The 18,052-nt window shown below is 44.9% G+C and overlaps 2 protein-coding genes across 2 annotated transcripts in view; both read left to right on the forward strand.

Moving 5' to 3' along the window:
* LOC126393455 (CUGBP Elav-like family member 1) overlaps positions 1 to 18,052 on the forward strand; it is a 377,556-nt gene that overhangs the window by 354,844 nt on the left and 4,660 nt on the right. The gene's annotated exons all lie outside the window — the stretch shown is intronic.
* The window catches only part of LOC126396136 (aggrecan core protein-like), a 20,096-nt gene continuing 6,401 nt past the window's right edge, over positions 4,358 to 18,052 (forward strand). The window contains exons 1-14 of the mRNA XM_050054003.1: positions 4,358 to 4,442; positions 4,588 to 4,679; positions 5,045 to 5,336; positions 5,502 to 5,676; positions 6,688 to 6,815; positions 6,924 to 7,217; positions 8,303 to 8,605; positions 8,691 to 8,865; positions 8,946 to 9,073; positions 9,645 to 9,938; positions 10,023 to 10,121; positions 10,220 to 11,671; positions 15,646 to 15,723; positions 16,617 to 16,754. Coding sequence (XP_049909960.1) covers positions 4,358 to 4,442; positions 4,588 to 4,679; positions 5,045 to 5,336; positions 5,502 to 5,676; positions 6,688 to 6,815; positions 6,924 to 7,217; positions 8,303 to 8,605; positions 8,691 to 8,865; positions 8,946 to 9,073; positions 9,645 to 9,938; positions 10,023 to 10,121; positions 10,220 to 11,671; positions 15,646 to 15,723; positions 16,617 to 16,754 — 3,733 coding nt within the window. The remainder of the gene's footprint in view (positions 4,443 to 4,587; positions 4,680 to 5,044; positions 5,337 to 5,501; positions 5,677 to 6,687; positions 6,816 to 6,923; positions 7,218 to 8,302; positions 8,606 to 8,690; positions 8,866 to 8,945; positions 9,074 to 9,644; positions 9,939 to 10,022; positions 10,122 to 10,219; positions 11,672 to 15,645; positions 15,724 to 16,616; positions 16,755 to 18,052) is intronic.

Raw genomic sequence — 18,052 nt, forward strand, 5'->3', positions numbered from 1 at the left:
ACCAGTAGCCTACTTCTGTTGCGTTGCTGATCCTCTGTGGTACACAAATACAGTAATAATCACATATCGGAACAACGGGACGTTGGACTAATGAGAGGTCGGAACAATACGGCACCAATAAAACATGAGCTTGGTAGATTCTCCGGGGAGCCCTCTCCCTGCAGTTAGGGACCGTTCTACACGGTACCGCTGGCAGGGTGGAAATAAGTCAAAGGCAGGGTGGAAATAAGTCAAAGTGTAGAGGAGATGGACCAGGTTAAGCGGCCGACCTCCGAAGCCCGCTCGCCTCTCCCCGCAGTTAGGGATCGTTCTCCAAGGTACCGCTGCTTCTCTTCTCAGTTTCTTTTCTGAAGTACACAGTAAACTCCATAGTTTTGAAAGAAAATAGTGTGGGTGTGCGCAGGTGCAAAGATGCATTCTGGGTGGGGCATGAGCGACCGGAGCGAAATTGGAGCGAGAGATAAGGCTCTGCCCCACCTTTTAAAAAAATAGCCGCTCCTCGCTCAACACAAAATCCTCCCGCTCCCCGCTCCCGCTCCGCTCACATGCTCTGATAAATACTGAGGGAATTCTAACCACGAGAAGTTTCAGCCGGTTGCAATCTACAATCTTCACCACTAGATGCCACTAAATCCCCTGAAATCTTACACACTGTTCCTTTAATCCAGACACATATTATTTACGTTTAAAATAGTTTTGGCCTCAACAGAAGAAGAATTAAATGATTCAAACTTCCACTTTGTCGAGGTCTCCACAGTGTTACATGACAGGGGAGAATACATGTGTGAACTTTGAATTTGTTTTCCAGTCTAGAAAAGCATCAGCGAGGCACCCTGTAGTTCACCTGGTAGAGCAGGTGCCCCGGGTACAAGGGCCCTGTCCTTACCGCAGCAGTCGCGTGTTTGATTCCAACCTCGGCTGCATGTCATCCCCTCTCAATAAATATCTGTATTTGTTAGAAAAACATAACATTATGCTGCATCATCACAGGGCTGTCCTTTGTGCTAATTGTGCATGAGTCAGAGTGAGCAAAGAGTTGTCATCTGTCCATCAAAAGGCACCATAAACAGTCAAATTAAACAACATATCTTACGTGCATGTGTGTGTGCGTGTGTGTTTACATGCAGTCTTCTTGCTGTGATTTCACATGATAAACTCTCCCATCAGCCTCAGCGGTTACATAAAGTCTGTTTACTGAGTACAAGCCTGAACTCAGGTGATGGGGCATGTTTTCTCTCCTCTGGCAGTAAATAAATAATTCATTCAGGTTGTAGAAAGTGTGTTGGATTTCCGCAGCTCAGAAAAGTTTGTAGAAGCTTGTTGAATCTGTGGTGGGAGCTGGAGCTGCATCCCGACCTGGCAACGTGCCCCGAGACAGTTTGTCCAAGAGTTCCCGTCCCTTTTACCTCATTTAACTTCATATGGGCTGTTGGGGCTGCAGAGAAAGTGTTTAATTTTATCTTTATTTTTCTGCTCTTTACAATCAGAGACAACAAGTACTCCATCCAACCTCTCTGAGAAAATATGCGCTTCCTCCTGACGTCACTGGGCACCATTAAACAATAATGGTGAACGCCTGCATATCGTGTCAACGTGAGAGGAAGCTTTTTTGTCATCAGTGTCTGACACCTGAAGTCACGACCAAGCCCTGGACTTGACAAGTTTGGAGCGAGACTGGGTTTAAATGACTGGCGAGTTAACAAACAGTGCTGTGAAAGCAACATAAGAATAATAGTTCACACGTATCAGACTGCGGGGTCGCACCATGCAGGCAGAGGGAAAGAGTACAGCCATAAATGGTACCAAAGCACCAAAGTGCAACAGTTCCATATAAGAAACAGATCATAAACGTATAAATGAGGATGTTTTCAGGTTGTTAACATGTTCAGCAGTGAATGTTTAGTGTTATTTCTGTGCTGAGATGCATCAACACGTCTGCAGCATTCAGTATATTTGATGTTGGTGTTCACTTCTGATGTGTGCGCACGTGCATGTGAACAAATATACAAAGTGGATTTGGGGAAAAGTCTCAGTCTTTCATTGCAGAGGGAGGGAGGTGCAGGAAGTGTTTCTCAGATGAAATAACATTTGCAAACATTTGCTCTTCAGAGAACTGACGCTCCTTGTTTTCCTGTGAGAAAATAAGAGCGCTGGTTGTTAGAGAGCGTTTTAATCACTCAGTCGGCATGTGGACGTTACAGAGGTGTGTGAGACGTATTGCCATGTAGCCTGTGTGGAGGAAAACTGGAATCATGTCAGATGTGAGACTCTAAAGGTGGAGATGGGGACTGCAAACTTTGACTTTAAGCTAAATGAATCATCTGGATTTGAGTGTTATGACCTTAAAGATGTGTCCCTCCCTGAAAAAAAAACTCAGACAGGAAGAATGTTGTCAGGACCAGAAGCATGTTCACACACACAGAGCAGACATTCAGGCCAGTGTGGGTGAACTCAGCATCTTGTGTTTCCAGTGAATGAATGTAACTTTATGGAGGAGTCCCTCGTGTATTTTAGTGTGGAGTTGTTCTGAGAAAGAGACTTTTCTTTATTTTTTAATTCAGAGGCACAGTTGTAACAGATTGTTTTGAAATTTGGTGAAAAGTAATGACACTCTGAAGCCCAGTTTAGACCAAAGATTCATGACGGGATGAAACCATTTCCAGGGTTCCTACACATTTGGAATTTCAAAATTCCATACTTTTCCATACCCTAATTTCCAGACTTTTTTTCAGAGAATATGCGACATCTGAGTAAATATATCAGTGTATCATATTTCACATCATATTTAATCATTCTTAATAGGCGATTGTAGCCAAGTACCATAATGGCATGCAAATATAAACTCAGGTAAGTTCAATGTTTGGGCTGAGGCAAAAAGGTTGGGACCCTGGGTGCAAGCGATGCAGTAACGAGACGTCGGGTGTTTTTTCCTTTCATGTGGCTCAGAATCGCCTTCTCCCCCATGTTGGCGATGTCAAACGATTTCACACAAAGCTTGCATCTAGCTCTGTGTGTGAATTGGGAATCCTTGGCCAACCAGTATTTATATACGGTATTGTCAAGCCATCCATCCAAAAATTTACATCTACCCATTGTGAACCACGTGAAACTCGTCTTCTTGTCGAAGGTGCAGTGTTGAAGTGAAACTTGATACCTGGGGGGCTGGAGGAGGGTCATGGGGCAGCGGACTGGACAGACCACTTGTCAATCAGGTAAAAGGGGCGGTATGTTTTCTGAGACGTTTGCTCTCACACAAGCTGTGCTTGGCCCGGCATAAAACACGATCCGAAAACAGTATTTTAGAACAGTGGTAAGAGTCTGGAAACATAAATATTTTTCCATACTTTATTTTTCATTTTCCATACTTTTTAATACCTGGAAATTGATCAAATTTATTTCCATACTTTCCATACTTGCGTAGGAACCCTGCATTTCAGAACGTTGCAGAGAAAAGTAGCAGCGGTGTGAATTGGCTGGTCTGAGCACGGCTCAGGCAGATGAGTTTACATATCACCTTGGGTTCGTCCTTCACCTTCTCAAAATGATCCCACACTTTGGATTTCCTGCCCGACATGTTATTAACTAGCCTGTGGAATAACCGCAGGTACTAGCCCTGGAGATTAACCTGACTGCTGTCTGACTGCTGAGCGTGGACATTTCCTGTGTCTGTCCTTTCAAATTAAAGTCACACATGCTCCAGTCATATAGGTTTGGATTTATTTTGACAAGGCGCAGCTCCTCATAGAGTTTCACTTTTTTTTTCTGCGACTAAGTGACCAATGAAATCTAGCCAACTAATGTTTGGTTTTCTAGTAAAGTCTGTGAGTCAAGTCAAAATGACCGCAGATGGTGTGTTTGTTTGCTGCGAGAGGTGCTCCGTCCGAGCCGAGCCTTCTGTTGCTCGCTGTATGTTTGTTATGTTCTTTATTTAATACCACTATTTTTTATTAACTACTGCACCTGAATGAGAAAATATTTTTATTTATATTTTTACTAAATAATTCAAAACAGAAATAGCATTAAATGGATTTTATGTGTAGCAGTGATTAAAACAAGAACAACATTAATATCCCATCATCAGTATGAGGTGATGTGATGATAACACACACCTGACAGGTTATTTTCATAAGGCCTTTTTTTAATCTATCTTATGAATATAACACTTCGCATCAAACAAGACACACAGACAAGAGGTGAAAGACGAAGAGACCTACACACTTCTAGCTTGGCCTTTTCTAACCCAGGCACGTCCCACTGACACACCCTACTCCCTCATCCATCCTCCCCAATTCCACCTAAGAGAAATTGATGGTTGTGCTTTACTAATTTTCCCTGTTTAAATTTCAGGTGAAATATGATGAGGTGGATCGTGTTGCTGTCTGTGTGTCTACATGTCATCTCTGCGACGTTTGATTACATCTATGAGGAGCACTCCTTTATGGGTAAGGAAGGACACTTGTTTATTTATTAGATGGTCGAATCAGTGATGATAAAATCATTAGAGCTTAGTGTGTGTTATCCTCTCTTGGACGTGCTGTACATCACTGCTGTCTGTGGAGAGTACTCATCAGCTGACATCTTCCTCAGACCCGGAGGATGTGCTGAGTGTGAGCATTCCTCTGGAGGAACCACAGCGACCTCTACTGGGAGCAACCATCGTACTGCCATGTTACTTTGAGGTGAGTAATCATGAGCTTTAACCTCAGTTTGATCAGAAAAAGACAGAGTGAAGACGTAGCTGGTGAAGACAGTCAAACATCCAGCGGCTAAAGAGACAGATATTTCCCTCAGGAGTTAATGGAGACCAAAAACTTAAAATTCATCAGGTGGACAAAAACACAACTCCAAATAAGCTCTAATGTTGCTCTGTGTCTGCTGGATTTGTTAACAGGCACCTGTTTGCCAACACGTTGGGATTAGTTTGTGTGGTACAAAGGTTTTAATAGTGTGAGTTCCTGTAGGATTCATTAGCCTCAGATTGTTTACACTGAGGAAACCCAGGAAACAAACTGGTGGTGAGAGGTGTTTGTTGTTTCCTGTGTAGGACCACACTGTCCCAGACCCCGGAGCCCCCACCATCGCTCCCCTTGCTCATCGCATCAAATGGAGCCTCGTCACCAAAGAAAAAGTCACCACTATCCTGGTGGCCTTGGAAGGAGAGGTGCGCATCAGCGAGAGCTACCTGGACAGAGTTCACCTGGTGGGATACCCCATGACCTCTACAGACGCCAGCATCAAGATATCTGAGCTGAGGTCCAGTGACTCGGGGGCCTTCCGCTGTGAGGTTCAGCACGGCATCGAGGACAGCCACGACACCGTCCATGTGCAGGTTCAAGGTATGAACATCTAAATATCAAGGATATAAGTTATTCACTTGTTTTGTAATATTTCATACTGTTTTCCTCTAGTTGGTCCAAAGTCCAAACATTTTCCATTCATCAAATTATTCATTGCTCACTTTTAATAAATTAATTCTCATTAAAGTTCTTGTTTGTCTCTAGGTATTGTGTTCCACTACCGGGCCATCATGGGACGCTACAGTTTGACTTTTGAGAAGGCGACAGCAGCATGTGCACAGAACAATGCGGTCATGGCTTCACCTGAGCAGCTTCAAGCAGCCTACGATGATGGATTCCACCAGTGTGACGCCGGCTGGCTGTCTGACCACACAGTCAGGTCGGTGTGTCACATGATGGGCAACAACTGTTACTGCTACCTCCCTTTGACACAGAGCAACATGACGGAGTTGTATCTGAAATATGTTTTATTAATGCCCGAGGGGAAAGTCTATTTTTTTTCAATGTCTCAACTCAACTCAAATTTATCCAGACTGCAGATTTAAAAACAAGTCACGTTGACCAAAGTGCTGTACAAAAGGAATAAATCGCTATAAACACACACATAAAAAGCAACATGACTGTCAGGTACACAGCTCACATTTTTTCATTCATAGACACAACACACACAGGTACAGGTCAGAGAGAGACACATCAGGGGGACTCAAACACGACTAAATAAAAGTGGGTTTTGAGCCTGGACTTAAACGAGTCAGTGGAAGAGACAGATCTGATTGAGAAGGAGATGCTGTTCCACAGTTTGGGGGCAGACACAGCAAAGGCATGATCACCCCTGAGCTTGAATTGGGAGCCTGGGACAACCAGGAGCCCCAGGTCAGCTGACCTGAGGGACCTGGGGGTTGAATAGGGAGTTAGGAGGTCTGCGATGTAGGATGGGGCCAGACCGTTAAGGGTTTTGTACACAAACAGGAGAACCTTAAAGTCAATACTTAACTTTACATGCTGCCAGTGGAAAGAGGCTAACACAGGTGGGACAGAGAGGACTGACTAATGCAGGTGTACAGAGAGTTACAGTGGTCCAAACGGGAGGAGATGAGAGTGGGTGACTATCTCCAGGTCTTTGAGGGAAAGAAATGGCTTACTGTGTAGTTTGAAAAAGCTAGCTTTTACCACTGCATTCATATGAACGTCAAACTTACGCCACGACGTGCAGATGTAATGTATCTGTGGTTTGCAGAAACGTTCAATGCAAACATTTTTTCTGGCGACTGGATTTGATTTGAGGGCAGCAGGGAGGGTTTTCAAAATAATCTCTGTTTGCAAGTTCAAAATCTAATTTCGATACTGATGACACCAAAGGTTATTTCCATTTTACTGCTTATTTCCAAAGGTACCCAATCCGTGATCCGCGTGTGAACTGCTATGGTGACAAAGAGGATCTGCCCGGGGTCAGGACGTACGGAGTGAGAGACCTCAATGAGACGTATGATGTCTACTGCTTCGCTGAGAAGATGACAGGTACACTGCCATAATGTCTCTGCGTCTGATTGTTGTATGAATTCTCTTCTGTTTTCAGGTATCATTCTCATTCTTTAACCCTAAATGAATCTTTCTTACCTGACACAGGCAGAGTTTTCTACACCGCCTCAGCAGAAAAGTTCACCTTCTCTGAAGCCGTGGTGGCCTGCTCCAATCAGGGAGCTCAGCTAGCCACCACAGGTCAGCTCTACCTGGCCTGGCAGGGCGGGATGGACGTCTGTAACGCCGGCTGGCTGGGAGACAGGAGCGTCCGCTACCCCATCAACATCCGTCGGAAGCAGTGTGGAGGGGGGCTGCTGGGGGTGCGAACTGTTTACCTCCACACCAACCAGACAGGATACCCACTTCCTGAATCCCACTATGACGCCTTCTGCTACACAGGTGGGCCAACATTTAGACAAAGAGTGGAGATGCAGAAAGCTGTTTTACTCATTATCAGATACACAAATATTTTCACCAAGAAGCAGATTCCTAAGAGACCATTTTAATCCAATCACCATAAAAAAAATGGCGTTAAATGTTTCTGCAAACCATGGATATGTCACATTTGTATGTTATTATGTTGTGAATACACTGAAACTTTATATTTCAACAATGCTGTGGCCAACATGTAATTAGGTTTAGGCACAAAAACAAACACCCGCTTTGTGTGACACTCTCCCACCTGGAAATGTAGTTATGTCTCAGTTATAAACAAAGCTTTTGTTACACTATCCTGGCAAGAAATTAATCAATGTCACATGCATGTTGCTAAAAAACACCCATATTTGGTGCCCAAAAGCCGCTGGAAAAACAGCGATGGGTGGCTAAATAATACCCATGTTTGATGCCTATAAAGCTGCTTGTAAAACAGCGACCGATCACTAGAAAACGCCCACATTTGGTGCCCCAAAAGTTGCTCGTAAAACAGCAGCCAATTGCTCATTTGATGCCTAAAAGCCACTTGTGAAAGAGCGAAGTGTCGCTAAATCATAACTAATTTTGTGGTCTGTAGCTTGGCATGCGTGGTGTGTATTCGAATAGGTGTTGAATGCAGCAGATTCATGATTTGCAGAAATGTAAAATTCCAACATTTTCTTCTGGCTGCTGGGCTGACCACTGATAGTAAAAGGTTAAATAAATGAACACTGAATCTTAGTTAAGTCTACACTATCAAAAGTTTGGAATGCTCTTGAAAGGACCTGTGGGGGGATCCATTTTCTAAATCTAATCTTCGTTGTGTTCTCTCTTGTGTTAATGACTTGAGAACAGGTTTAAAAGGGTATTTCCAGCATAATCATTTTAAGTTTTCATCTGTGGAAAAAAAGGTGGGGAAAAACTGCTGATACTTGATAGTTGTAATAAAGTAAAATTCGGTGCTGTTTGAACAGAGACTATAACAAAAGAAGAAAGCCTAAGTTCCGACCCAACACAGTCACAGCTAAAGCAAAGCTTTCTCACTACCCTTTCTCCTCAATGTCCTCCAGAGTCCCCTGATGAGGAAGGTTCGGGCATCATAGAGGAAGGAAGTGGCGTGCTGAGTGTTACGGCGGTGACGCAGAGCCCAGAGGTATTCTTCAGGAGGACGACCACAGAGAGCGAGGCGATCGGAGAGGTGGAGACTCAGCAGCCGACGGTGGTGGACTTCACCTACACAGAGAGCCCTACTGAGCTGCCGCTGCCTCAGCCACCAAACGTCACTGAGATCATCACTGACCTGATCGAGGCAGCCACCGCCCGGCCCGACACAGGCAGAGAGCTCAGCAGGGCCTTTGTGATTCCTCCCACTGGTCAGTGAAACTGGAGTGCTGATGCATGTTACAATAACTGTGACATCACATAGAGTATCCCAAATGATAATGTTTGTCTGTGCAGGTGTGGTCTTCCATTACCGCTCAGGCTCAGGCCGTTATGCCTTCACCTTCGTGGAGGCCCAGCTGGCCTGTCAGAGTGTCGGAGCCTCCATGGCCACGCCAGAGCAGCTGCAGGCGGCATATAAGGCTGGATATCACCAGTGTAACGCAGGATGGTTACTGGACCAGACTGTAAGGTAAATCTGAAGTATATTTTCAGAGCAGGGAGAGATTTGTGTCCCAAACACAGTACGCCATAATGATTGCTCTTTTTTAGGTATCCCATTGTTTCACCTCAAGAGAAGTGTGCTGGAGATCTGGGTGAGCAACCTGGAGTTCGGTCCTATGGTTTGAGGCCAGCAGATGAGAGATATGATGTGTACTGCTACATCGATGGGCTCAAAGGTAACAGTGTGTAGCTTGTAACATTAGATGTTACTATGATATATATCCCAGAGACTTATCTGCAACTGAATTTAATCATGAACCAGATGCAGCCTAATCGCCAGAATAAATGTTAGTGTCATATGTTTCTACATACCATGGACAGATTACAGTTTTATGTTATGTAGCAGATACATTAAAACTTAATGTTTGAACAGAGCTGTCATTAACAGGTGGTTAGGGTTAGGCTTAGAAACCACTTGGTTATGGTGAGGAAAAAGATCATGTTTTGGCTTAAAATACACAGTTTTGAGGGCACTAGCCCAGCAGGAGTGCAGCGATGTCTTGGTAAAAACAGACGATATTTGTTGCACTATCCCACCAGAAAAGGCAGCAATATAACAGTAAAAGTCAACTGCAGCAATGTCTCTAAAAATCAATGTCTTTTTGCGACACTTTCCCGGCACAAAATGCAACGATGTCTCAGTAAAAAGTCATCTCCTCTCATATCTTGACAGGAAATGCAGAGATGGTTCTGTAAAAATCGATTGCCTTCTTTACCATCTTGACACCTCCCCTGTCTGCTCCACAGGTGAGGTTTTCCATGTGGGCTCTGCTGAGGGTTTCACCTATGATGAGGCTGCTTCCAGTTGTCACGAGCAGAACGCTGTACTGGCCTCCCCTGGAGAGCTCTACGTAGCCTGGAAAATGGGCTTTGACAAGTGCCGCGCCGGCTGGCTAGTGGATGGCAGCGTCCGCTATCCTATCAACAACCCTCGCACTGAGTGTGGGTCCGGGAGATCAGGAGTGCACACTGTGCACACTCACAACAACCAGACAGGCTTCCCTGGGCTTAACGACCGATTTGATGCATACTGTTTCAGAGGTAAATGCTTGACTGTTATCTAATAGACTCATTCAGATATTTAGATCGTCATTCATTCATCATTTTCTTGTTGTGTTCTTTCAGCTGATATACAGCTTATTGCAAATGAAACTGGACTGAACATCACGGATATCGAGGAGGCTCTCCTTAACTTAACATCAATTACTGATTTGTTGAGACCCGGTAAGCTGCATTTAAATCATCAACAAATTACTTTCTTACCTCTGCAAATGTCCCTTTTATTTCCGATGTCCTTCAATCCTTTTTTTATATCCCTGTAGCTGTTCCTTCCATCGTCTCACCCATCCCTGTGGAGACTTCGGGATCTGGCTCAGGCTCTGCAGACTTTGGCTCAGGCTCTGCGGTTGATGGTTTCTCTGGAGGTCCTTCTGGAGACTTGTCTGGTTCTGGAGACGGGGTAATATCTGGAGACCTGTCAGGTTCTGGAGATCTATCTGGCTCTGGAGACGGGGTTATTTCTGGGGACTTGTCTGGTTCTGGGGACTTGTCTGCTTCTGGAGACCTGGCCGGCAGTGCAAGTGCTGAGCTGCCCAGTGGATCATCAGGTCTCGGCAGCGCAGATGCTTCTGGATCAGCTCTCAGTGGAGAAGGATCCGGCATCACTGTTGTTTTTTCGGGCATCGACAGCATTGTCTCTGGAGAGGGCTCCGCTTCAGGAGGATTCCAAGAAGCTGGAGAGGGAAGCGCAGAGATCCTTATCTTCCCCTCATCTGGAGCAGGCTCTGGAGTTCTCAGTGGTAGCGGGGACCTGTCTGGATCTGGTTTCGGCTCTGCAGAGAGCGGCTCCTCCACAGACAGCTCTGGGGGAAGTGGACAGTTCGTGGACTTTTCTGGGTTCAGTGGTTTCCCATCAGGATTCTCCTCAGGAAGTGCCAGCGGACAGTCAGGAGACCTTTCAGGAAGTGGAGACACTCGGATCTTATTGATAGATGGTGAACTGATCGATGCATCGTCCACCCCTACCACCCATAGGGAGTACGAGCTTGGTGGAGGCCAACTGGCATTCAGTGGCTCTGGAGACTTTTCTGGATCTGGGTTTCCCAGTGGCGATCTCAGCGGTTCAGCCTCTGGAAGTGGTTTTGGGTTCACCTCAGGTGTGACCTTTGTTGGGTCAGGGTTAACTGAGCTTACAGTGTCATCTTCTGGAGAGCAGGAGGCCTCTGGGTTTTTACTCTACAGCTCTGGACAGGGAAGTGGTACACATTTGTCCGGATTTGGAAGCGAAACTTTCATCTCTGGGTCTGGATCAGGAATGTCTGGATCTGAGTCCTCAGCGAGCGGAGAAGAAGGTAGTGTTACGTTCTTGAGCGGGGATTTTTTGACAGAGGCATCTGGAGACGCTACACTGTCTATGGAGCTCGGACAGGGGTCAGTAGAGTACAGTGGAGAAGGAAGTGGTAGCAGCAGTGGCTTCTACTCTGGCAGCGGAGACACACACTCATCCACAGCCAGCGGCTTTTCCTCAGGCGCTTCCTCTGGAGATCTGCCACAGGTGGTGCTGTCCTCTCCATCAAGTGAGTGGGCTCCGACAGAGAGCACCGCAGGAGCAGAGGAGGCCCGTAGTGGGGCTGAACTGTCAGAGACCCCTGGTGACATCTATGGGACTCCTCACCCTGTGCTTGCTCCTGCAGGACTGGCTGCTCCTCCCACTGCAGCTTCACCAGCCTCTGTACAGACACCAGGCACTGCTGAAGGAACTCATTCAGTGGAGGGTAAGTCAACATGTTCTTTATTTTCTGTCACTTGTTGTAAAATAATATGACTTTTTCTTTGTTGTCCTGTATTCTGTAAATCAAGAGACGCAGTGTGTGTGTGTGGGGGGTAAAGGCAATGTTTGATCAAACGTGAAGGGATGATGCATCCCCCTCAGTTGAGTTGCCAAGTTCGAGCTGCTACTGGTCCGGGTCATTTTTGATATCAGCTCACTGGAGGCAGTGTCGGCAGCCAGGTTATTTGGCCTGACTCTGGATTGTCATTCATGCTGAGTTTCAGCCGAAGTCAGGCAACCGGACACAGCTGAACTCGTTTCTTCCAGTGTGCCAAATTTGAGCTGGAGGTGGTCCAGGTCATTTTTGATAACAGCATACTGAAGGCAGTATCGGCAGACTGTATTGGGCCAGTTCTTTGGCCCGGTTCTGTGGCTTCATTCATTCAAAGTCTCAGCTGAGTCGGGCAACGATTGGGGGACCAATTCATTTCTCCCAGCTTGTGGAATTAGGGTCAGTGCTGCCCGGCCCCGGCACGGTGATGGCAGTGTCGGCTGCTAAATTTGGTCAAGTTTATTTGGCCAGATTCTAGGGTGTCATTCATACAAAGTCTCAGTCAAGTTGGGCAATGGGTGACAATCCGATTTATCTCTCCCGGCATGCTGAGTTTGGGCCAGTGCTAAGCCAGGTCATTTTTGATAACAGCCCAGTGATGGCAGTGCTGGTAGCCGGTAATGGGCCAATTTATTTGGCTCTTTTCTGGGGCGTCATACATACAAAGTCTCAGCTGAGTTAGGCAACAGGCTGCAGTCCGATTTATTTCTTCCAACGTGCCAAATTTGAGCTGATGCTGATCCGGGTCATTTCTCATAATAGCCCACTGATGGCAGTGTCGGTAGCCGGTATTGGGTCCGTTTATTCAGCCCAGTTCTGGGGTCATACAAAGTCTCAGCCAAGTTGGGAAACAGGCAGCAGTTCGATTTTTAGTTTATTTGGCCAGATTTTGGAGTGTCATTCATGCTGAGTCTCTGCTGATTTGGGAACTCCTACTGCAGCACGTTGAAAGAGTTTTTAAAAATCCCTTAAAAAGACCAAACACAAATTGAGACCATGTCGTCCACCAAATGGCAACTTCAGTTACTTCCATTCTTCTACAGTCCATTGACCTGCATCTAGTTCCCTCAATACAAGGAAAGTCAAACATTAATCCTGGACCACAAACGGCTAAATCATCTTCTCTAAATGACGTCTGCTCGCTTGTTTTGACTTCCTTCATTAAATGTTTTTAAAAACTTATAGTACATGAATTTATCACAACATTTTGTATTTACAGCTCTCTCAAGTTCAGGCTTCAGTTTTAAACCAGCGTTACAGACATATTGGGTCGTATATGAACAATCTATACCACAAGGTCTGAGCAACAGCAACAGCAACAGAAACTGAGGGACATCTATGCAGCAAAACTAAAAACTGTAACTTGACAGAAGAAACAGAACTAAACTTTTAGTCACGTTGCTCTTTGTGTGTAAATGCACACAGCATCTTTCTTAATGTGGAGTCTGACAGCAGCTCTGCTCTGACCTTGTTCACATTTTACAGAATGTCATTCATATTTTCTGCATCAATGATGGATTATTTCACCCACTCACAACCCATCAGCCCGTCCCTGTGTGTAACAGTCAGATTGTACATGTGTTGTGAACCCGCCGATGTAGGAGCGTCTTATTATCTGAATAATGTGCCCTTTAAGTTGCAGGAAAATGCTGCACCATTCTGACTGAAGAACAGGTTTTTGTTGGTTAATGGCGCAGTCACTTTGTGCTGCCTTAAATAGCCACGTGTCTATAATGCGTCAGACTACAACTCATTTTAAGACCTATGTGCCCATAGACGCACGAATGGGCACAGGTGCATTTGCTTCTAATGCAACGTGGGCGCTGGCGGTGATAATGACAGCTGAGTCAGTCTGAAACTAGCGATGACATTTTTGCTGCCTTGAGCCGAATGTAAGTCAGAGCCCCTGAAGTTTGAAACAAAGCTACTGTTTCTTGATTCTGCATCAGCTTTAACATGATTGACACATCAAATTAAGGAGAGAGGTTGACTCGTCAATTTGTTCTCATTTGCTCTCATTGAATCCACAACACTAACAAAACACAAACCTACTGTACTGCATGAAAGTTCCAGTGTGTAGGATTCAAGCAGGATATATTGGCAAAATATAAGGTAAGTATGTTAACTTTAGTGTATAATCACCTGAAAATAAGAATAGTTGTTCTTCTTTACCTTAGACTGAACTGTTTATATCTACATAGGGAGCTCATCCACGTTGTTTCACCAACATGCTTCTACTGTAGCCAAGAAAAACACTGATTTGTAACATGTTTTTTATTCAGTGTTTTTACTGCTTTAAATCATTGGGTCCGTTTGTTTTGGAGAGGAAGTGACCTTTGTGGATAATTCAGCTCCCAGTAAAAACCTCCTCAACAATCAACACTGAAGGAATTCTAACTAGGAAAGGTTTCAGCTGGTTGCAATCTGCAATCTTCACCACTAAATCACTCATTTATGCTCAGTGTTAGATACAAGGACAGACCTGGAGCCTTTTGTCCATATACTGTTTCATTTTGTCCATATTTGTGCACGTTTCCTGAAGGCTTACGTATACAAATGAAACGGAGCAGCACCACCAGAGATCATGGAGGCAGTGAAGCACAGTTCAAGTAAGATACGACTGTAGGAGGTGACAAAGAAACTTAAATAATGGCGGAACAGAACAAATTGATAGTATAATGAAAAGAATTCTCCATCTACATGACGGGATGCACAGACCACCGCCACACACAACACTGCCTCCATTTAAAAGGTACAATATTACGACCTCCTCCACCGTCGCCTTGTTTCTTGTTGTGTGAAAGTTTTGACTCCCCCCTCTAGTGCCATCTGTTCGCTGTATCTATAGCCCTTTTTAAGAATTGTGCAAATTTGCAGGAAAGCCCAATCAGTCTTTTTCAGCATTGGCAGTATGAAAACAAAATCGGGGAGTGCAGCAAAATGCCGCCTACCTACTTTTGTTTATACAGAATGTGCCTTTTTCGGGGCAATGGGGGGCGTGAGCAAGTAACAAAACGTGTAGCTCAGCGTGTGACGTAAACAGTGACGTGGGAGGGAAGCCGCGGCTGGTCAGTCCTTCGGTGATTCTCTCGTAAGTCGGCCCGTTCTTCACCGTCCCCGTCATCTGACGGTTAATGGCCTCTTCGTTTGCGAGGACAAGGAGGGCGCGCAATTCCTTGTCTCCCCAGTTGCTCATCTTTACAGTGTCTGTCAGGTTTGTGTTTCCCTCTTGCTACTAGCTGCTTGCTAATTCCTGCTATCAGCTGTTTCCTGTTTATCCACCGCCAGTGGCTCGCACGTGCGGCGTCATCAACAGCTCCCCCGACAAGTCTTCAACAGCCCCTCCTGTGGCGGAAGGACGCCTCATTCTTTTTAAACCAAAAAGGGTTCCACCAATATGTTTACCCTACGAAGCGGAAAATTGGGCACCTCGGATCAACTCACCAATCTGGCTCTGTGTGTCTAAACGCTCGCAGCTTGCCTGCAAAACGGCCCGACATTTGCCAAAAACCTGGCAGTGTAAAAGGGGCTAATGTCAACATAAAGGAGTGTGAAGGCAGTGAGGTTTACAGTGTTTGAACTGGACGGATCTATTTTCATATGTAAAGGGAGTTTAAATGAGCTTTACATTTTACACACTGTTCCTTTAAAAGCACAAACACTATTGTAACTTGACAGAAGTAACCACAGCACCACTGCTAATAACATTATTTTTTTATGATAATTGGAGGGATGATGCGTTCAGGTTTCACCCCCAGAAAGGCCACAATGACCAGCACCTCAGTTCAGATGGAACTTGGAAGACCAACACGTCTCTCTTTGAAAGAAGTATTAATGTATGTAACTGATTGCACCTGTTTTTCCAGGTGGTTTAAACCCATGTGAGCCCAGCCCCTGTGGTGCTGCCTCATGCACAGTAGAGGATGGTGTTGCTGTCTGCCACGGTGAGTCCCAAAACTGCTGCAAGTGCCATTTATTTACTCTTCACCTTCTTTCTCTAAAACTGCTGAATTCAAATTGTGTGATGATGATTTGGTTTAACAAGTCATGTTTCTGTGTTTGTCTTTGTTTTGAGCACTTTGCATGTTTTATGTTGTTGCTCTGCATTCTGTTATTAATGAGCCTGTCGGTTGTGTTTTCAGATACACATTGAAATTATTGTGATTATATTTATGAATCAGACTTACCAAAAATCTGTTTTCTCTCCCTGCTGTTCTGTCCTGATGTGTTTTGCATCATATCTTTTGTGTTCCTCCGATTTCCTCATGTTCATCTCGTCTGTGTCTGGCTGTGGGTCTCTGTGTTTGTGCAGCAGATTGAATTTTTGGGTGCTTGTCAAATATGTATCAGCTCTGCTCTGGGGTTGTGCAGCCTCTGTGTCACACGCGTTATCACAATTGTCTTCAGCCTGTATGTTGTTTTTGGTTTGCTGTGCCAGTACGCCGCCTCCGCTCTGCTGTATGCACGCTCAACCTGAGGCAACATATGTGCTTTCTGGCATCATATGACTGCTCTCATCCTGCTGCAATCTGAATACTGATCTTCTGCTGCAACCAAACGCAGATTCAAACATAAACTTACTGCAGATAATACAATTATTAGATCTAATATATATATATGTCAGTATATATTGTCCTGATTTGGTGACCTGAAAGACTTTTCAAACACAAAGTTACATAGATGATGATTGAGTGTGCAGTAAGTTTAATTTGCATCAGAGGTTGCAGCATTGTTCAGTAACGTGTCAGTCCTGAGGTGTGATAGTCCTCCTATCACAGCTTCACCTCCCTCACCTTGCTGGCCATCCTCCCATCCCCACCCCACGCTGAAACAGTAGTGTCACCCGCCCCCTTTCTTGCAGAGGTAGATGTGTGCCATCCCAACCCTTGTGCCAATGGAGCCACCTGTGTGGAGAGTGCAGACTCTTACAAATGCTTATGCCTGCCCAGCTACGGAGGGGAACGCTGTGAGATCGGTATGAGATCAGCTTCAGCTAATAAATACTAACAACAGCCTCAAAAACAACTCAAGAGACAGAGATGCTAAATATCAACAGCTGGTAGCATCATTAGTCACTGCTGCTCATCCTGTGATGTCCTAGTTTGGCTGGGGGCCCTGTTTTCCTATCAGTGACTGAAAGATCAGTTCATATGACCTTGTGAACACAGGAATGACCCCTTGACAAGCTGCCAAAGTGATGAGCATGTGGTGCTAGTAGAGCAATACTTGAAAGAGTTTGAAGGGATTTCAGGTTATGTTTGAAACAGCTGTTCCAGACCAGCATATCCATGTGAAGTAGTTAACCAAAAGTGGTTACTCGTTACTTGAAAAAATGCTTGCTGCCCCTTTTTAGTGTTACCAGGCAACCACCCCATCACCTCCTTATCATGTAATCAATCTACCATTTATATTTTATTTTATTTTATTTTATCCTGTTTCACAGTAATTAGTTGCTGTTTTCTATCGAGACGGTGGTAACTGAAGTTTGTAAAGTCGTATAGCTCTGGGTATCCAGCAACCGCTACCACCAGTTTCTCCTCCATTGTTTACCAATTGTAAACTCGTTGTCATGACCACCACAGAAGGCCCGCCTCTCAGATCATCCCATTGGACAATGGGAGAAAAGTGGAGATGACGTGAGGCACTTTTGTGCTCAGAGTGGAACTCAAGGAGTTCAGGGTGCTCAATCACCAGGCACCTAGAGCACAGAAATGTGAGGCGTGTGGCAACGTAAAAACAGCGAGCAAAAATCTTAATTCTCATTAAAAACTTTTACAAAAAGCTGCTAAAACACTTTCTGTGTGATCGGGGCCTTAAACGACCACTCACGACTGCTTCGTTGTTTAACCCCATCAGCGCATTGATCACATGATTGCAGCCTTTCGAACTATGTGGGATATGTACGAATTTCGGTGCATTATTTTTCATAGGAAAACATATCAACAGTTTGTGAGAACAGCCTGATAAGTGCCATGTTAGAATGCAAAGAGATTAAATTGAAAAACCCAAATGCAGGATGTATTCTTACGAGCAACAGTCTCACAGGGTGAACCGTTAAAGACACTGTGGGACAATTTATTTGATATAAAGTACTTCCAACTAGTCCATAGCCATTGGTAGCTTTGTCACCTTCTACCTATGCCAGTCCTCAACGCCTATGTGCAGTTTCACATAGATTGACCACGTCAGTGAGTAGAAAAACGTGGGACAGACAGAATGACTGACTGACAGAATGACACACTGACAGTTTCTGTGATTATGTACAGCATACCA

Source organism: Epinephelus moara, chromosome 1 (assembly GCF_006386435.1).
Source record: "Epinephelus moara isolate mb chromosome 1, YSFRI_EMoa_1.0, whole genome shotgun sequence".
Lineage (NCBI taxonomy): Eukaryota > Metazoa > Chordata > Actinopteri > Perciformes > Serranidae > Epinephelus > Epinephelus moara.